Source organism: Ananas comosus, linkage group 2, assembly GCF_001540865.1.
Source record: "Ananas comosus cultivar F153 linkage group 2, ASM154086v1, whole genome shotgun sequence".
Classification (NCBI taxonomy): Eukaryota; Viridiplantae; Streptophyta; class Magnoliopsida; order Poales; family Bromeliaceae; genus Ananas; species Ananas comosus.
The window spans coordinates 13,424,575-13,446,170 of record NC_033622.1 but is presented as its reverse complement, the minus strand read 5'-3'; the positions used below and the strand labels follow the sequence as shown (position 1 = coordinate 13,446,170).

General features: G+C 37.6%; 3 protein-coding genes and 1 pseudogene across 4 annotated transcripts; 3 read left to right on the top strand and 1 right to left on the bottom strand.

The window, feature by feature from the left end:
• Positions 1-1,918, top strand: part of LOC109706681 — a 3,123-nt pseudogene extending 1,205 nt beyond the window's left edge.
• On the bottom strand, positions 2,157-5,996 carry LOC109706682 (uncharacterized methyltransferase At1g78140, chloroplastic). The gene is made up of 8 exons (XM_020227633.1): positions 5,744-5,996; positions 4,853-4,947; positions 4,606-4,746; positions 4,232-4,313; positions 3,821-4,011; positions 3,399-3,510; positions 2,961-3,068; positions 2,157-2,516 (listed from the first exon to the last, which is right to left on the bottom strand). Exons 1-8 carry the CDS (start codon positions 5,903-5,905, stop codon positions 2,376-2,378), a joined length of 1,032 nt encoding a protein of 343 aa, XP_020083222.1. The 5' UTR covers positions 5,906-5,996; the 3' UTR covers positions 2,157-2,375.
• LOC109706643 (formin-binding protein 4) lies at positions 11,853-13,817 on the top strand. The gene has a single exon (XM_020227583.1). The coding sequence runs from the start codon at positions 12,031-12,033 to the stop codon at positions 13,396-13,398; it is 1,368 nt and encodes a 455-aa protein (XP_020083172.1). The 5' UTR covers positions 11,853-12,030; the 3' UTR covers positions 13,399-13,817.
• Positions 20,445-21,544, top strand: LOC109728409. 2 transcript variants are annotated; one of them, XR_002220968.1, is made up of 2 exons: positions 20,445-20,523; positions 20,792-20,928. XR_002220968.1 is itself a non-coding variant. In XM_020258808.1 (2 exons), the coding sequence occupies exons 1-2, from the start codon at positions 20,677-20,679 to the stop codon at positions 21,256-21,258; spliced, it is 483 nt and encodes a 160-aa protein (XP_020114397.1). In that variant the 5' UTR covers positions 20,565-20,676; the 3' UTR covers positions 21,259-21,544. The 2 variants fall into 2 exon arrangements, 1 of the variants encoding a protein (XP_020114397.1); XM_020258808.1 differs by lacking the exon at positions 20,445-20,523 and adding an exon at positions 20,565-20,692 and having other exon boundaries at positions 20,792-21,544.

Genomic DNA, 21,596 nt, shown 5'->3' with positions numbered 1-21,596 from the left:
AAAAAAAAAACCTGCTCGATCCTCTAGCCCCCCACCCCACCCTCTCAAAATAACGAATGTTTAGAGATGTTTATGATAATTTCTGGTACTCAATTGGTAGCTAACTTTTTTTTTCCCAGATAAAATTTGCTTTAATCTGCATATAATAAGTAAAACGCCTAACCTGTGGACATTAATATGAAGATACTTAAATGAGAGATCTATAACTGACCAGCTGGAATCTGCGACACAACAGTTCTTTAATGTACTCCTTCCTTGCTTCTGTACTAATGGAGCAGTACTCTTAACTAATTAAAGCTCCAAAAATTTGTAGCGAAACGTATAAATAGATGAGGTGCAGGTAGCAATTTCAAGAGGCTTAAACGGCATCGGCTTAGCCCTTGTGACCCCCGCGATCCAGTCCCTCGTCGCCGACTCCACCGACGACAACACACGCGGCTCGGCCTTCGGATGGCTTCAGCTCACCGGCAATTTCGGTTCCATCATCGGAGGCTTCTTTGCCCTTATGCTAGCGTCCACTACAATCATGGGGATCGCGGGTTGGCGAATTGCATTCCACCTCGTAGCTATTATAAGTGTACTCGTCGGAATCTTGGTCCGACTCTTCGCGGTCGATCCTCGCTTCTCGGACGGCTCCAATTCAAACTCAAAGCCTGTTCAACCGAAGTCCGCGAGGGAAGAAGCTAAGGAGCTGATCAAAGAGGCCAAAGCTGTCATGCAGATCCCTTCATTCCAAATCATTGTGGCTCAGGGAGTCACCTGCTCTATCCTTCGCACCGATGTGGCTCGAGCTCATCGGGTTCAGTCACGAGGGAACGAGCGTTCTCATGACTTTGTTTTCAGTCGCGTCGTCGATTGGTTCGCTTTTCGGGGGGAAGATGGGGGACTTTCTTGCCAAGCATTTCCCCAATTCTGGGAGGATAGTTTTGTCGCAGATAAGCGCAGGCTCTGCTATTCCGCTTGCGGCTGTGCTGCTGCTGGCCTTACCTGATGATCCTTCTTCCGGAGTTGCGTACGCCATCGTCCTGTTTATCATGGGCTTGAGTACCTCTTGGAATGCCCCGGCTACAAACAAGTACGTTACAAATCGACATCTGTTATGATTCCTGCAGCAGTACGTCATAGTTTTCTTTTCGCATCGACACTTGTTATACTATGAACAGTCTCCATCTGAAAGCATCTTACTGTTGGTGTTTGCAGTCCCATCTTCGCAGAGATTGTCCCGGAGAAATCGAGAACAAGCATCTACGCTCTGGACCGGTCTTTCGAGTCGATTCTTGCCTCATTTGCTCCCCCTATGGTCGGCATTTTGGCACAACATGTTTATGGCTACAAGCCTGTCCCCTCTGGAGAAGCAGAGAAAAATGGCCTTACAATCGACCGAGAGAATGCCGCCTCCCTAGCCAAAGCACTATACACTGCCATAGCCATTCCGATGACGTTATGTTGCTCCATCTACTCCCTCCTTTATTGCGCCTATCCCCGAGACAGAGAACGAGCGCGAATGGATTCTCTAATAGCATCAGAAATCGAACAGATTGAGTTAGGGAATAACATTCACGATGCAGATTATGATGATATAAGGAGTGTAATTGATGTTGACTATGAAGAGGAAGAAGTCGAGACTGATGTAAGCTGTGAGAGACTTCTAAACTCACAAAGATAGAAATCAAAAGAATGGGCGTCATTCTATAAAACACAGAAAAAATTCTCTGATAGAAGCGGTTTTACTCTCGGTACTGGTGCATCTTCGGGGACTAGGATTATAAACTTTTCTGTCAACATTTTGTGAACTCTTCAATCGGAACAATTTTGTAAAATGATTTTTATTAATCTTACGACCCTTTCTCTGCTTAGTATGTTTGTGACTCTGTAAACAATCCCATTATTTTAAGGTACTGTACTTCATAATGTAAAAGCTATGGGCTATGATATTATTGCTCCCTACATCTTCATAGATTATTTAGCAATTAATAAGAACAGGGCAACAGGCATACTGATGCATTACATGGAAATAAAATGCAGATGGACAGGTTGAATTGAATGATGCCAGGTTAGGTAGCAAGTAAAGGATCTGAGATCTCCCCTTACTCGCCAGCTTATAAATTATTTGCATTTCACAGAGAATCTGGATGGGAAAAATGTGCTTTAAAGGAGGCAGAGAACAGTTGACCAATTGAATATTACTGGAACTACTCAACAGCATATATTTTACATTTTTCCTCCTTGGTTCTATATAGAATAAAAAAGATGAAACTGTGACAGGTCCTCAAAATGATTAAATCATGTTCATCCATCACGCGTCCCGAGTAGTGATGAATGACAAATGACTATAAAATAAAATGAGAAGATTAGTTAGGGAAAAAGAATACAAACTATCTTGGTTTACTCGCCGAGAGCATTACAAAAGGTCCGCTTCTCACACATGTGAAATTAACCAGCCCACATGCTCTGCAAAGGTCTCCGAGCTCACCTTCTGATAGATAGATGGTATTGCTCGTCGCTTGAGCAAAATACTGCGAGACAAATGAAGATCAACTCAAAAATGGGGTACAATTGTTCAAATGAAAATAAAACTAAATCAAACCCAAAAACTGGTCTGCTAAAAAACACATTGTATGACTATTAAGCCACGGATGTTTCTGTCTAAAATCATGAAATCCTAGCATGTTTCATTAACCATGCACAATATATTTTACTGGGAAGCTGAACTAAATCAACCTTCTGGTTCCTTTCACAATTGGCAGCTTGACCTTCACCGTGATAGGAATCAGATCAATGCGTTTAGAAAACCACCTAATATGCATATAGCTTCCTAGTTGTGTGTCTTCGATTATATTACTATTCTGCCAGACATATCATTAAATTTACTTATTAATGTAACTGCACATTTTATTTATCATGCAGGATAACACCAAACTGAGTAGCACAGTATAATTAATTATTCAACTTATTATTACCTGCCGTACTGTTTTCAGCACAGGAATAGTTGAAGGGAGAATATCAAGAATGAAAGTTGTGGCAACAAAAACACCTCCAGGGCGGAGAACTCGACTTATTTCTGCAACCTGGAAAAGACAATAAGGCCGAACTTATAAAGGATACTGGTAATAACTACTATAGTAGCTAGTAATTACACACAAAAGTTCGTATTTTGCATTTGGTGTCCTTCACCATTTCTTTTCATTTTTTTTGGAAAGGAACATAGGGTTATATACATTTTTACATCATACATTGTTTTGATATCATTTTTTGAAACAAATTGTCGCTACTGTGTTTTTGATTTTCGAAGGAAAAATTGCAATGTAACTGAATAAATAGGCAAGGAATAAAACAACAACATAACCAGAAGACCCTAATGAAAAGTTTTCAATTGATAACTTTTCTAGTGAGCTTACAGCTGTAGAGGGCGATGGCCAGCAATGTATGGCAGCACCTGCATGTACAGCATCGATGGAACTTGAAGAGAAAGGAAGCCTGGATATATCAGCCCTCACCAAGATTAAGTTCCTGAAAGGAAATTGAAAAAAAAAAAAAAAAATCTCTAAGAATAGGCCTCAATAAATAGAAATGTCAATCAAAGCATTAAGAAGATGATCCTAAGATGCTCTTAATACATTTATTACATAGGAAAAGTTGCTCTTTTTTGTTTGTTGGTGTTACTATTCTTTTTCTTTTTGTTTGTATGAGCAATTTTTTTATTCTTGATAACAAAAATGCGTGCAAGTTTCTTTTTCTTTTCCTTTTTTTTTTTTTTCTTTTTTGGGGGAGCGGGGTGGGTGGAGAGGGTGGGGGGAGAGAGTGGTGGAGGTTATCGTACTCTTTTGAGATGTTCTCCTGCTTAATGAATTCATTGCACTGCCGCAACATATTTTCAGAGAAGTCCAACGCAATAACAAGAGAATACATTCCACTCTTAGCAAATAGCCTTGAAAATAAGCCACTACCGCAACTTGCATCAACAATTGTTCCTCCTATTGTTGGTTTTAGATAGTCCTTAGCCATTTCAAACTGCAGTCAAAACATAAGAATGCTACTAAGATGTTAGCATTGAAGAAACGTGAATTTCACAGGATGCAACAAAATGTAAAAGATTACTAAGTGTTGCATATAGTTTTTGTGTCAAAGGGAAAAGATGCACCACCTTTGTGCAGGTATGAATAATTTAAAATCAGAAATGTTATCATCCAACTCTAGAAATCGATATGTTGAGACAGTTAAGTCATAAAACCTCTTTTTCTGGACCAGGAAACCCGCCCCACACAAAATTTTGACGCCATCCCCTCTCATAAAGATACGATACCAGCGGGGTCCTGTTTGTATGAAGTATATGTAAGAACTAATATACAGGAACTAGTTAAATAAAATCAGTAAGCTGTAACTGAAACTACAGTTATGTGATTCAATCATGCTCATATTTCTGTAGGACGAATGAGAATTCATGGCCCAACGTGCTTTTTGTTCTTCTTTCACTTTTTAAAACCAACTAACTTATTTTAGTTTGAAGAAAAAAGAGTAAATTTAGTCAGATATACGAGGGGGTTTTCTGCATTTATTCCCCCCTCGAAATTCAAGTTAGCTATATGAGAAGATGCAGAAATGTACCTAAAAAGTTCTGTTGCAGCAGGCATAGTCTCAGAGTAGTCCTCAGAACCACCAGCAACTGTGAGATCAATATATGTTTCATTATTGAGGTAAGCTTTCTTGCAAGAATTACATTCAAGGGTGTAACCATATGTGGATGCTCTGTGAAAAATTAATCAAGTAAAAAATATTGAGTAGAATTAGATTCAAATACAAAATAAAACGAAGGTAAGAAATTGAAACCTTTGGGCAAGGATAAATCACTTACGAATTTTGATCATTTTTAGTTATCAAAGGATAATAACAAATTGGACAAGCTAATTTGTTCCTTCTAGATTCAACTTTTGCCTCTAGAGCAAGCTCCTGAAAAGCACGATTGATACAGAGAAAGAAAAAAAAAAAAAAAGAGGGTATTTCAGAGCCGTTACTATAGTAGTTCATTATCATAAGAAACAGTTGGTATAATGAAGGATAAGTTTGCAAAAAGTAAGCAGCTACAGCCAAAGAAGTTATATGTGTTAGCGAGAAATTGTTGAACACGCAGTGTCAATTACACATAGTCCTTGCACTCGAGAATGTGGGGTAAGATCTAAACAACTTATGTCATAGATAAATTGGCAAACAAGGCACAGTTTTTCGCTATTTCAGTGGAGCTAACTTTACTTTTTCCCCTAAAATAAAGTTCTCTCTCCAGAAAGATGCTTCGTCAAAATTGTACAGTAATTACTGTCACAAGTAAAAGCTCCAATGCACATTAATATTTGGCTAGTACCCCTTTTAACCACTTAAAATTTATCTGCACATACATATTCTCCAAAAATTAAAATCCTATTTTTGAAGCTAATTCATCAAATTGGTCTCAAATTCATTCCAAGTTCCACAAGTAGTTCGACGAAGTGGCTCAACCAGCTCACAAATCTTTCTCCTCTACATTCGTGTGATAACAAATGATGTTATAAATAGATATGGAACCCTAAATCCATATATAGATTCACAAAGAAACCCATCATGTAACCGACTTCGTGGAATCCTTAAACGATTACGAACAAAAATACTAAAAAAATTACGCGAGAAAGATTGAGATTCTACACGTTCCCCTAATCTGATCAAAGAGAAACGACAGAAGAGAAGAGGACGAAAAGGATTCGAGAGAAGGTACAGCGTTGGCTCCGATTGTGGCGGTAGCGGTGGTGGGGGACGGTGAGGCGCGAATCGCCGCGGCGAGCGAGGGCTTTGTTGGTCTCATTAGGGTTCGACTAGGGTTTAGGAGGAAGCTGCAGCGCGGGAGCACGGCCCCCACGCTCCCCAACGCTCCCGCCATTCTCTCCTCTCTCTCTCTCTCTCTCTCTCTCTCTAACACCGTAACACAGTAACAGGATAACGATTTCTTTTAATTATTTTTTTACCTTCAACTCCGAGCGGTGTTCGGAGTATCCACGAAACGGATTGTATTTGACACGAGTTGGTACGTTGTAGTCTTGTAGAGAAGACGCCTTTATTGCAACGCGTACCCATAACTATTTGGCACGGGGAATTATGGTCCTTGGCACGAGGAGTTATTTGGGATTGTATTCGTATTCGCTTTTATTTTTAGATTAGAAGAGTGAAAGGCTTTATTTTGTACTTTTTATTACAGCATTAAAGTAGTTACATTCAAATGCCATATCCAAATTAAGCATGACCCACCCCCCAAACAAAAAAAAAAGTGGTAGCACTACTGACTCCGAGAATTCCTCTTCAATACAAACGCAGTGGCCCTGAGACGTACCCATGAATAGGAAGCAATTGGATTTGGGTTCGCGGAGGTCTCACTTCGATCCGTCTTATTTTCCAATAGAACAGTAAATAAAAATTAATAATAAAAGATTAAAATAATTCGTCTTCAATCCTCTCTGATTTGCTAAGGCCTTTTTCTTGTTTTTCATCGGCTTTTGTCCCGATCCATTAAGAATACGCGGTTGGGGGTAGAGGGTCCCTCCCGCACCCGATCCGGGCCGTTTGCAGTCGGACCACAGAGTATATCATTAAACAACCTAGCACAAAGGAGACTTAGGAGAACAACTCCCAAAAAAATAGAGCCCACAACGTAGCATGTGGTTGCGTACGTTCCTCATTCCTTAAAACTGAGGAAGCACTGCTCAGTCTATGAACTTAAATAGATGCAGTGAATTTGTCTTAATAAATAGGCTCATAAGTAATGGCCAGGTTTAGCCAATGAACATTTTTCTTTCTATACAGTCATTGCTAATCATTGAGCCTTTCATGAATGTGGCAGCAAAATTATTACCTTCGTCACCAACACCTAATTAAGGACACTCTCTAGTCTCTACTGACGAGCAAAGCAATGGAAAAAAATTTTTGCTGAAAATAAATATATATTCTATATATGCCAGGTGCAAACAAAATTTTCTCATCTAACGTGAAACAGTACGAAGAATTAGTGATTGATATCCTCAAAATTTGACCAGTAATTTATCCATTCCTCGAGCCAGGGCTCATAGGACATTCGGCGCTGATTGTTTAATTGAAGTATTCATTCATGTTGAGAAAAATTATCACTATGAGTAGTTTTTTATACTACCAACACCTTGATAAGATCTATTAATTGTAAACAGTTTTTCACGCGATATTTGTCAATATTCTTCTCTCAATCCTGTTTAATTTTTGTATCTGTTAATTTTCAAATACAGTGAAGAGGGTGAAATAAAAATGTAGCCAATGGTTGATCTGGAGTGCATCTCTTCCATGTTCTGATTGTTCTAAAGTGGTGCATATACTTAACATAATTTTATTCTTTCCTACTTTTAACATGTTATTTCCGGGAAAGCATGAAGTTCCTAATTATAAAGTCTCACATGCACCCATTACATACGCATGTGGTGGAGGGCCATGATATCATCATACTCCTTGTGCTTAAAACTCTTTTGGTGTCAGAAACAGTTGGATGTACTCATATATATGAGTGAAAGGTTTCTTTCTCTTTTTCTTCATCCGGTTTCTATTCCTCACTTCACACTTCCTTTCCACTGCAATGAACTCTACAATTTTTTTTTATCACTTGTTGAATATCTAATTCGCTAGTTTATTAAGCAAAGAAATTACTTCAGACGTTAATCTAAACAGACACTATCTACTCTTATTCGTCGGAACACCGTGAATTGGGTTGTCACCGGCGAATCGAATACTAGAGCTGTTTATTTCTTTAAAAACCAAAAGATTGGGATTTGGAGGGACAAAAATTTTGTCCTTTTTTTGGTAATTAAGCACAAACTCCAAAACCTCGCGAATCAGATCTAGTTTTAGGACTCAGAACCCGATAATTTTGTATCATATTCGGATCAGTTTGGTGGGTCAATGGGGGGCTATAGGACCTTGGTTATCAATAGATGGGAGGATCTATCTACTAATTAACTCTTAAACAAATTGGCTCCACCATCTAGTGGCTCTATGGGATTCCTTTAATTTGGTCTCTACTTGATCCAAGTTCCAGCAAAGATTCCATGTGGTAGTTGACATTTCCTTCTCAATATCGCTAGAGATTTATTTTTACATGCTCCAAATCCCTTAATCGTTTTAGAAAAAAGTTAAGATCTTGTCTCCTTCACCTAATTATAGTCGTCCCAATGAAAATGCATGTATACCAAGGGAGTGTGCTTAGGTACAGCAGCATCACATGTCCAATAGATGCGATTATGTATAAGATGAGCATCTTTTATATATATCCTTTTTTTTTTTTTTTGAGAAAATCTTAGGCGTTTTGAAATTGGAAGCATTAATTTGCCCCTAATACGTACTACCTTCTTATCCATTTCAACATGAAATCGCTATCAAATTCCATGATTAACGCCAGGTGTGACAAACTAAACATTCTTTTTCAAATTAAGTAACAATTTACATTCTTTTAATTAGAAGATTTCTTAGTATGTGTGGTGCCCACTCGGGAAAATAAGAGAAGTAACAACAAAGCATTAAACAATTAATATTAGCGGCTCTGCAAGTTGGTTGGAATAGAGATATTTTATGAATATTTTATTGACATTTAGGCCTGTTAAAAGGTCAAAATAAATTATCCAAAAATAACTTATACGGTATAAAAATTTTCTATTATTATGATTGTAAGAGAGGAGTTTGATTTTTCTTCTTGGAAGATTTGATATTTATAATTTGATAAGATTTGATAAGACAGCATATTTTATCTACGAGATGATTTATTTTATCTGAAAAAATGACTTAAAAATTGAATATAATATTCAATTCTAAATACTTAATCACACTCCTCATCTACCAATATGTACAAACTTATCAAGAATAAAATATTCATGCATCCAAACAGAATCTTAGGAGATAATGAGTTCAACCTCATGTTTAATCATAGGCAACCTGGTTAGCTTCATGTGGAAAATGGTTGGGTCTGGTCATGTTTGGAGATATTAAATTGTGAACTAGGTTTGGTTGGGTAAAATCGGAGGCTTCCAAAGAAGATTGGTTGAAGTATTATACTCATCAACCAGAGCCATCTTACCTAAATTACCAGTGAAAAATCATGCTTCCATTTGCCAAAAAAACTATTTAAATCGTAAAAAGTAAATCTATTTTGTCTTTGCTCAACTCAAGCCATGTGAACAATGCAAAACTACAGTTCGAAAAGACCTTACAAGCAGGTTACCAAAAATAGTAAAGAGAAATACCTCATACATCACAAGCCCCTTAAAAAATTGAAGCAACCATTCAAACCCAATCTGTTGATCTAAAATACTCAAATAAGTTACATATTTAATTATAACTTGATAATGAACTGTAATTTCTATAAATAATTAGTCTCTTTATGAAATCATGTAGTTTATTAAGCCACAACGAACAGGATTTCATGAGTACTCTATGAAGTGGTCCATAATGAGTTCTTGGAAATTTTGTGAGTGAGGGTCCCTTTCCTGAGAGCTCACTTTAGAAAGCCTGGGCTCTTTCTCAGCCGGCTTTACTGGTTTTAACCAAGTACTTTCTCAATTTGCTTTCGCATTCAAACCCTTGGATACCTTTTTCAAACCAACATTTAGTGCTTCTTACTATATATAAAAGTAACTATTATTATGTACTTGTAAAATGTGTACAGGGCTCAAAAAGTATAAAAGTAACTACTAATAAAAGTAACTTCCTCAAAAATATGTACTTGTAAAATGAACTCGCAACTATTGGCTCAAAAAGCAACTATATCGTTGCGAGGCTCGCAATCCAGCTTGTTGTTGATAAGCTAACTTGTTCGCCTCCAAATAAGCTCGAGATTGATCGCTCGTATTAAAGAAAGCGAGAGGCAGAAATTCACCTGAGTTCATAGTTTCAGATTGATTAATCCAGTCTCAGATTGATTGATCCAGTCTCTTTCATAGCTTCACATGCCGCTTTCTTGAGGACTCTTGAAGATTTTCATATTGAATTTTCATCAGGAAATATTTACTCCTTTTAGGTCGTGAAAATATAGGTACAATAATGCAAAAGAGGACTACATAACCTGCATGGCACATTTAATTTGGCTTACATGAAGGACAATTGAAAACTGCTTCAACTCAATGGAATTGCATAATGATGAAGGCAGTGTGATGTCAATAAATTCTCATCTACCAGGAATCTTTGAACATGAGTGACCACCATGCCAACATAAAGGAGATCTCCAGGAACGCCTCCTTTTCGATGTTTTGATAGAATTAGAAAGAAAAGGGAAAAGTTAGACACGCGTGAGAAATTAGATCATAGTTTTACTGATTGAAAGAAAGGAAAGCGAGCACTGTCCTTCTACTTGGTTTTCAATGCAAAGTACCAATCAAATTTCAATATCAAGATCCAAAGCAACTCTGTTACAATTCTTTAATTGCAGCTCATTAGTTTATTGATTTGTCCACAAAATCAACATACAGAGTCTCTATGCTAGGATACTTCAGATTCAGTTTGAGAATTGCAACTGCAGATATCCAGAAAATGTAAAAATATTCGTTTCCTCCAAGAAAAAAAAAATTGCAGTATTTGTGGGTAGTTTTGTTGCAGCAGATCCTTCACTTCTCCCTTTACCTCAAAATAGTTAGGCTGATACATCATATCGTATGCCCCACAACATTGAATACGGCCCTTCATCTTATGCCTACCTACTAATTAAATTTGCACAAGTCCAGCAAATAATGAAGCTGCAGGATAGTATGTATGTGCTTCAGAGATCAGATATCTTACATAAGAAATTCATGGTGAGAGGTTTCTGCTGATATATCTCTTTCTTTGTGAGACATTTTCTCTTTATAAACCTGGCTCAAACTTTCTGTCACAAATTTACAGTACTTGCAAAAAAAATATTTGCCCTACTTTTAGCGTATTGCTATTTTTTATACAATTCTTATTACATTCACAGTAAATATCACCATCATTGAAACTAATAAAATGACTACGCATGATATTTTGATATTTTGGTACTCAGTTACGGTTCTGTATGTCTACCGTAAAAGAAATAAAGAGCTAAAATCATAAACACATAGAGCACCATTTTGGAGGAAAAAGTACTGGCAAATGATGAACACAAAAAAGAGAAAGAAAAGGAAAAAGAATTAACCTAAGATGAGTATTAAAGGTAGATAAGCCACATGCAAATGCACAACAAATTGTAGACAGGAACATTAATATTGCCTTTCCCCTCAAAATCAGAAACCAGCGAGTTAGCTCGAAGTTTTTGACAGGGAACAGTGATCCATGTAATAGGTCATAGTGTTCAGTGCACAGAGAATTGCCCAATCTTCTTCAACCAACATTAACTCCAAGTCGCTTCTACATTATTGTAAGCAACATTGTAAAAGGAAACCCCAATTCATTATTTTCACAGAATAAGCATAAGAAACAGATAGAAAACACTAAACTTCATCATAAATAAATCGATAGGGTTGTGTGACCCAAGCACCCTATGAGCAAATCAATTAATAAAATTTCTGCTATGATAATATCACCGTTAATATTGGGGTGTGCACCTGCGAGGAAGATGAGGTTAGATTGTCAAATGCCCAAGAAGATGTAGGCTTTTCCTGTAGCTTTTATTCCCCTGTAATAATGCTCGCAATATACTCTGCTACAGGATACGCTGGCTAGTGTAGTGCTTCACTCACTGCCCCATAAGCTTTGTCTCCACACGGCCACCATGTGATCCTGTGACCACCCACCACCCCCCTTTCCCCCTCTTCCCCTGTCAACGCTATGTAGTGGCCCCGTTCCCTTCCCACTTAATACACTCTCTCCCCAACCCCCTCTCCCCTACCTCTCTGTCTTTTCCTCTCTCTCATACTATATAAAGTCCCTCTTCGTTTACCTCCCAACCTCTTCTTCTTCTTCTTCTTCTTCTTCTTCTTCTTCTCTCTTCTTCTTCTTCTCTCTACCAAGTTCTAAACTTTACATCATTCTAAGAAATACCCACTTAGCAAAATGACCTCTTTTTCATCTCCCACTGCCCTTCTCCTCGTCACCATTATTCTCTTGTTCCACATTGGCCTCTCCTCCTCTGCTTCCTCTTCCTCCTTGCTTGTATCTCAGTCCCAAAAGATGAAGCTTTCGAGCAAGAAAAACCTACTCTCTCCCACCAACAAAGAGGACAACAAACCGGTTTCAGCTTCCAAACTCCTCAAGAAAAAGCCCATCTTGGAGAGCAAGAACCAAACCAAACTCCTCAAACCCAAGAAGAAGAACAACTCCACCACCACTACGACCATCTCCTCGACCAACATTTCCAAAATCAAGCTCCCCAAGCTCAACAAAACCCTCACCGCGAAGCCCAAACCCTCCAACTCCACCAAACTCCCCAAGCTCATCAAGCCCATCAAGCCCGCCAAGTCGAATTCCACCAAACTAACCAAAACCCAACTCAAAAAGCAGCTAAATTCGACCTCCGATGACGCCAAACCCCTCAAAAAGGTCAAAAACATCCCCAGTCCCTCCCCCCCGAGGCCCAAACAACCCACCGAGGCGAAGCCGAAGCCGAAGCCGAAGCCGCCACCGAAGGAGGAGCACCCGGCGTGGCTGGACGAGACGGACGGCGAGGATCTGATCTCGGAGTTCCGCGGGCTCCCCGCGCGGCTCCAGGAGGCGCTGGTCCCGGACCTGGAGCGGCTGTCGAGCACCTCGAGGGCGTACCTCTCGGCGGCGAACGCGGGGATCGCGGAGGGGGTGAGGCCGTACCTGGGCCACAAATGGGCGCCCAGGATCGCCCTCGCCGCGTCCGCGGCGTTCCTCGCGGCGCCCCTGCTCCTCCTGGGCGCGCTCCTCCGCCACCTGGGCTCCTGCCTCCCCCTCGTGCGCCGCCTCCTCGTCTTCGCCCAGGCCTACCTCGCCATCTACTTCGCCACGCTCGCGGCCACGGCGCTCGCCACGGGCCTCGAGCCGCTGCGGCTCTTCTACGCGACGTCGCCGGGGGCCTACGCCTGGGCCCAGGCCGCGCAGTCGCTCGGCTACGTCGCCTACCTCGTGCTCCAGCTCGTCGACCTCGTCGCCGCGTTCCCCCCGCCTCCGCCGCCGCCGACGCCGCACTTCCCCGCCGCCGCCGCCGCCGATGGGGCGGGGGGGAGGGCGTCGCCGGCGCCGGCGCTGGCGCAGATGGTGGTGGGGCTCGCGGTGGGGCTGCACTACTACGCCGCGGTGTTCCACCGCGCGGTGGCGGGGGAGCCCCCGCGCGCCACGTGGCGCGTGCACGCGGTCTACGCCGCGTGCTTCCTCGTGATCTGCGCTTTCGCGCGCGCCGAGCGCCGCAAGAAGGAGTACGTCTGCATCGACGGGGGCGAGGACGGGAAGAAGAGCTAGACGCCGCCTCTCGGGGGGGCTATTCTGGGAAAAGAAAGCCTAGAAAGGGGAAATGACGGGTGTAAAACCGGAACGCCCTGAAGTTTTTCTTTTTTTGTGGGGGCATATTGGGAAGATAAAAAAGGAACAAAAAAAAAAAAGAAAAAAAGAAGGAAAAATAAGTTTTTATAGAAGAGAATGGGGAGGCAGCTGGAGAATCCTGCTGGGGGCACGGAGAAATTGGAAATGGGTAGTGTTGATTAATAATTTTTACTATGTTTTTTTGCCTTTTACAGTTATTTTTTGGGTTTTGATTTTAAATGTTACTGGGGAGGTATAAACTGGGGATTATTATTATTATGTGCAATAAATGGTGAAAACTTAATTAATTAAGTTTTACAAAAGAGGGAATAAAATATACAGTAGTTGTTCTCCATAAACTGAAGGGAGGGTGTTTATTTTTGGTAGCTTATGATTTATGATTTTATGGGCTTTTTCTGTTCGTATTTGGTGAAGGTGAAGAGGAATATCCCTCGCGGAATGGATTGAAACGGATAGTAGGAAATGAACAGGACAAAATTATTGGCCTAATCTTTTAAAACTAGCAATAATATTATTAATAATATATCTGACTTCTATTGTTAACAGGTTAGGTGTATTAAATTCTGTCATATTCAGATTAGTGAACACTGATTAAATTCGTACTTTATTTATTTGTTATAAGCTCTACAAATACCACCATCAAATTAAATGGACTTCTCTATCATAAACTCAATTAAGTTGTTACTTTGTTTTATATAATAGAGCTCTCCTTCAAAATAGAAAGGGAGGGAGTTTGCTAATTTTGGATGGCTTAATAAACTTACCCAAAAGAGAGGGTCTGCCTCTTTAGAAAATTTTGGTTAATTAACATATACTTTCTGAGAGTGTCATGTAAGATTACTAATATATCAATAATATTTCACCAACTGTTCCTAAAGCAAGTGACAAAGAACTTGATGGTTGGTACCCGAGACCCAAATTCGAATTCTAGTTGATTCACATTTCTAGTTAAGTTTATTTCTAAATTTCTAAATAAAATAAACGAAACGAGCAACGTGCTACCTATCTCTCAAAAAAAATATATATCAATAATATTTCGAGGTACGTAGAGCATCTTCTTTTGATTAAAATGCCTCTATAAGAAATAAAACCACTTTTCTATCAGCAAAGTATGCTTTCAAAATCAAATGCAAGCAAGTAAATAATCTCTGCAACTGCTGAAACATGTAAGGCGAAAGTTCCAAACAACTGCAAAGTTTCCAGGAAAAAAAAAAAAACAGGTGAGTTTCATGCTTCAACAAAACGGATAAATTAACTACAAATGCAATTGCAACCAACACTCACTTCAAAATATTAGTGGCATTAGGTGCACGGATCTGTACTCAATAATTAAAATAGAGTACCTAGGAAAATGCTCCTATTTTTTGACCAGACCAAAGTTCGGAAACTTGTTGACTAAGGGGAAGTAAAAAAGTGGCAAACCATAATACTCTCAATTTAATTGTTAGGTGTAGTTTGATTAATTAATCTCAGAGTCCACGACAATTTTCAATAGCATCTACATCTACATTGAGGTATTCAAATTTAGGCACTATAAGAAAATTTTACTAAAGATTAGTGCACATGGACCGGCAAAGGTCCACTAGAGTCAAACTATTATGAATTTTTAAGACACAGATCGGTAGAGAAATAGATAAAGAACACTGAGTAATAGTAGGATAGATTGTGTTTAGATTTGGTTAAGACATCTGAGATTGATCTGAATCCTGTTTCGTAGTACTATAACATATTAACAGTAAATTAGTTCTAGAAATGAAAAAAAAATCCAACAAAAATAAGGTAATTAAATCATTGATTAGTAATTTAAGCGAAAATTTTCTAGTGGTTTGAGTTCGAAACGCCAATAGTTGACTCTCTTTGAATCACGAAAACCATATCAAAATATTAGGCGAAAAAGCACCTGCATTAGGTGAAAAAGCACCTGCATTAAAACAATAACACGCTAACATGTTATCTAATTAACGGATAGAAATATGCAAAGATATTTTTTAATTATTATTATTAAATTCACATTACTTACTATTTATGGTACTTCATTTACGACCCCCCAGGGATTAGATAATAGTCTAAAAGCGTTACACATTTTTTTGTCCGAAGCATAAAGCGGAGAATCTTAATAAATCAGTGAGATGGAGGTATTAGAAAGTGAGGTCCAGCTCAACTTTTCTAAGGAGGACTAAAGCAGTATTTTAAAAAAAAAGAAAAATAAAAAAAGGACAATATTAATCACCTTAAATGCAAGCAGTAGTGTCGTTTTCAGGGGGTGGGCCCCAACACACTTAACGCGTTTGATGGTGCACCGGCGCCTCTCACCGACACATTCCTCCCCCCTTTAAACGCTCCTTCTCTTCTTCCGGAAATACAGCTTCTACAGCCCCACCCACACGTACATATATACAAAATTTCTACACACAAGGTTGTACGAGTTGCAGCGGCAATCCAGTTTCATTAGCCAGTTTATATTCGGCTCGATATATATTGAATCGCTCGTTTACTAAATGAGCCGAACATGAGCTAAAATTTTCAGCTCGTTTAATAAACGAGTTGAATATGAGCTGGAATCAGCTCGTTCGTGTTCGGCTCGATAACAACTTGAATATAAATATTTTATAGAAAAAACTTTAAATACCCCACTTGTGATTTCACTTTTTTTTACTTTAGTATTCTATGATTTATAGTGTATCAAGTTTGTACCCTTTGGTTTCGCACTTTCTCACTTTAGTACCCCGTGGTTTAATGTTTCATTAAGAGAAAAATAAAATCACGGGGTACTAACTTGATACAAAGATAAAACCACAGAGTACTAACTTGATACACTTTAAATCACAGGGTACTAAAGTGAGAAAATGCGAAACCACATGGTACTAACTTGATAGACTTTAAACCACATGATACTAAAATGAAAAAATGCGAAACCACAAGGGGGTTTTTGAAGTTTTTCCTATTTTATATTTATATATATATATATATATATATATAATATATTTTTTTATTATTTGATTTTATAATTAAAAAATTAAAACGGGCTCAATTATGTATAAAAACGATATGTATAAAATTTCATACATTAGATTAATGTCTACATGGTAAGCATTTTATAAATTTTTATTTTATATATATTCAATCTAATCATTTGCTATAATTATAATTGCTAATCGGCCGCATCGCTTGTGCAGCCGGTCGTATTCGCGCTTGTTATTTAACGAGCCGAATATCGAGCTGAATTTTGACTCGATACTTTAACGAACAATGCTCGTATTCGTCGTCTCGTTGATATCGCGCTAATGATGAGTTATAGATCAATTCATTTGTAAAACATTTAATTTTAGTATTTTTTTTATTTACTATACTATAATTATTTTAAAAATATTGTTTATCTTTATATTTTTTTATATTGTATTTTAGATTTAATTTTACTTTCATTTTGTACTGTTTTTTCTATAACTATTACTAATTATTTTTTCACCGATCTCTACACTACTGTTAACATATCTATATTTTTAGACTTTATAACTTTATTTAGCGACACAAGTTAAATAATAAAAAAATACAAAATAAATTTCCATGATAGACTTATTAAAAATTTCTATTAAATTATTTTTAAACAAATTTTTTACTGTTTTAATGTATTTTATTTTTTATGTAGAAATAAGTTGAATATATGCTATGTTATTTTTAACTTTTTATTTTAATAATTTTGTGTAAAATTATTATAGATTTATTTATGACTTATAGTGTATGGATTGAAAAAATCTATTTTTAACTACATTAAATGAGGGTTTGGGGGGACCTTAGAGTGACACGTGTCCCCCCAACCCTCCTCTTCTCTCTCCTTTTATACACACACACACATACACATATATATATAATACAAAATTTAAAATTTTGATATTTTTAAATTTTAAAGTTTTAAATTTTAAATTTAATATTTTATATTTTAAATTATAATATTTATTTTCAAATTTTAAACTTTTCAAACTTTAAAATTTTAAATCTCTAAATTCTAATAATACGCGTAATAAATCGCGTAATAAAATCTACCATAATAAATGCAATTTAAATTACATAAAATATCACTGTATAAAAAAAATATAGAATTTAAAATTCATGACTAAAATTTTAGAAATATAGTGTATATATGTATATATATAATTAATTTTATTAAATAATTTTTTTTACAATTTTATTTTTCTTTTATTTATTGGTTTTCTTAAATTATTTTGATAGATTTATCTCAAATTCTTTTCATATAAATTTTATAAAATAAATTATTGTATAAATTTACTTTGTGCATAATTATTTTTATATAACTTTTTATTTAATTAATAATTAGACTTATAAAACTATATAAAAATATTAAAAAATATATAATTTATTATAAAAATAATTTATATCCGCAGCATCGCGCGGGTAATTCACTAGTTAATAATTAAATGGTACTTTCGGAAAAAAAAATAGTATAATATAGAAAGTGAAAAAAAGGGTAAACTAGTGCGGTGTAATTACACCATTGTAAGAATTTCTACACACAGATTAATGGTTTCCGTTCTAGCCCAATAAACAATTTAGCTGCGTTGAATTGCATCGAGCTCGCGTTCTATAAGGCCTGGTATATCACAATTTCTAATTGATCCAAACGGCTACTCCGATCAATCCCACCCACACATCCAAAATTTGGCCCAAGCAGTTCTATGGCGCAGTGCATCAGGCCATCGTGGAAACTGAACTCGGCCTCTAATCGCAACACAAAATCAAGCAGGCTAAACGGACCGAAAAGCGCACGAGGGTAAATAACTGATACACATTTTTTCTTTGGCCTTTTTGGACCCGGCCCAAGTCTCCAACTGATGATGGGCGGTGAGTGACGTTACGTTTTTTTACTTTTTCAATACTCGAATCAAATAATTTATGTAGAAATTAAAATTCTTTGTACAGGAATATATGGGAATTATTGGTTATCTAGGCTTGAATATTTTTGACCTGCATGTAAGTCTAGCAAGAAAGTTAGAGCTTAACTGGGAAGAGTTTGTCGTGCTTCAATTGGCTAAATAAGTTGTTAATAATTTTTTTTTTTTGAAAGATAGATAGCACGCTACCTGCTTCGTTTTTTTCATTTAGAAATAAACTTAGCTGAAAATGTGAATCAACTAGGATTCGAGCTTGGGTCTCGGGTATCAACCACCAAGCCCTTTGCCACGTGCTCTAGGAATGACCGGTAATAAGTTGTTAATATTAGCAGACTGAAATGTATACACTTATATATTGTGCGGATCAACTTCAAAAACAGATTAAAAGAGAAAAGTTTGGCCCCAACTTGTCAGGTATTTTTCCTTTCCCTTTTTTTTTTTTTTTTCTTAAATGACCGAACCGAACCAAACCAATAAATCTGACCCTTAAATAAATCAGGCCGAGCAAGCTGGGTCTCGTCGGTTTTGCTCATATGTGTTTCAAACCAAGTTCTCTGTTGAAATTTGGTTCCTTTGAGGAAGGAAATGGAAAAAGGGTGGACCAAAAGTATGGAGTTTATCTCTTGTTCTTAAACATAGACCTTTAGAAAAAGATGAACCTCTTAACACACGGATAACTATTTAATCACATGGTTTATCGCTCCATCCTTGTGAAACTAATATCCAATAGGCAAGTTGGCAAGTTGCCTTCAAACATGGGAACGAAGCATGCGAGAGGAAATATAGAAATTGGTTGCTTACTTAGCATTATTTTTATAGCTTATCTTGCATTAATTAGAGAAACACATCCATTTATCTGATTCTCTTATTGACCTAGAAGCCAACAGCACCTTGACATGTGTGGCTGCTGTAAGAAATCTGCTATTAATTAATCAGTGAACAATTTCCCTTTGTCTTTGAGATGGCTTTATAGGTTTTATATATATTTTTTCCTTGCTAATTAGCTCTTAAGCACTCATTTTAGTAAGTGTTAGCCACATATTAAAGCCACTTACTTGCCGACGCCGCTTACATCAACACATTCAGCTTTGATTCTACAGCTTAAAGACAAGTATAATTGACCCACTCAGTACCCCCCCTGCACAAACTAAAATTATGCCAAGTGCATGCATGCATGATGATTATGATTTTATGTTTGTCTAGTTTCTGAAGTAACCTCCAAGGCTGCATGAATAAATAATGAAGATATAGGATCCTAATAATCTTTTCCGTATCAACTTTTCTTTTTGATCACAAATGGAGATTAAGAATGCGAGACAGATGCTAGAGGTCTCTTTTTCTTTTTTTTTTTTGAGAGATAGATAGCACGCTACTCGCTTCGTTTATTTTATTTAAAAATAAACTTAGCCGGAAATATGAATCAATTAGAATTCGAACTTGGGCCCTCGGATACCAACCACCAAGCTTTTGCCACTTGCTCTAGAGACGGTCGGTGACGGATGCTAGAGTTGGTGACCATATCCATTCAATACTGTTGCAGATATGCACTGGATATTAGTTTAATTGTATGTGGCGATTTGATAAGAAATGCAGCGAATAATTTGGGGCTCAAATAAAGCCTGATTTTATGCAATTGATATGCTGTTGTTTGCCTTTATCATATACAATTATAGGACTAATCAAATTGAGGGTACAAAAGTGAAACCACAAAACAGTTTTGGGTGGGGATCGAAGAGAGAATATTGAAACCAAATGATGCACGTGAGTTGTGTATTTTGCCATTAAAGCTAAGAACCAGAGTCGAATGGACGATACGATCATCTTTGACCGATCATTAAAAACTCACATACTTATGCCCTACCAAAGCTTTTGTTTTAAGTGCTGCTATGGCGCACTTCTTTTATAGTGGGGTCTGCAGAATGCCTTGGATGTCAAAACTGCAGTAACTCATGCCTACTTGTAAAGTTTGTAAGCGCGCGACCTTATCCCATCTAGTCGCCCACTCACTCTATGATCTCTATGGTTTGTTTAACTGGCCTTTGGATCATCCAAGAGCTTATTTACTTCTTCCTCTAATGCGCCCAATTCAGATCTCTCAGGAAAAATCACATAAAATAATATGAATATGATATAGGAGGTCTCAATCTTTCCCATTTTCTCTTTTCAAATATAGGCTCACATGTACTTGCACTTCAAACTCCTATATATATGAGCTCTCCCTTCATCAAGCTTTCTTAAACCAACTCATATTAAGCGTTTTTAGCCTCTTTATCATCTGATTCTCTGCAGCATGTCTTACTCTCATGGTCTTGCTAACCTTAAGTTTGAGATTAAAGTTGGGAAACTAACTAACTTCAAAAGAGAAGTTGAGGGGAACCTTTTCATTAGATACTACTTTTTTGCAGGTAATAATAGAAGGATCTCCGTCGATACTCGCGAGATCGTCTCGACAAACGATCCCTGCTGGAGCGAGCTCGCATTGTTCGAGTGCTCAGGGAATTCAGATCACATTAATGAGCTACTCGAATCGCGTAGCGTGGTGTTTGAGCTGAGGAGGAGGAGAACTCTACTCTTCGAAAGATTTCGAGGGTCAGAGCTCTTAGGAAGAGGTGAACTGGCATGGAAGGATGTATTAGGATCAAGAGACATATCATTGGAGAAATGTGTCAAGCTTCTTTCAGCACGTAAGGCTTCGAAAAGCTTCGAGCCGGCACCGAGTTTGTTGGTGGAGACAAAGATTAGAGTTACGAATACAACCGATAAGAGGAATACGCAGAGATTTGTGAAGAGCTTGAGTAGATGCGATTGCGAGCAATGTCAATGGACGGGAAGTGAGGAAAATATATTTCAACCAGCAACTATAATTGATTAGTGTGGCATCTTTCCATGAAATTCTTAGATATTGAAGTGTATTTTACTCTTTCTTTTCTTGTGGAGTGGTGCGGTTGTGATACAGTAATGCTTTTGTAATTTATTTAGAACTTTGATGCCATTGAGTGTCACAGAATTGAGTTTTCAAAGAAGGTTGGGTTCTTAGTAAATCTGAATTGCAATTTACATATAATAAAGATGTTTGTGGTTACAAATGTATTTTAAGATTTCCTTAAAAGAGTTAATAACATGCGAGCCCCATCTTATTTTCTAGTCCTGTTTTACGCTGGAACATCTACAATAAGAAATGAGACAAATAAATTGTAATTTGTGGAAATC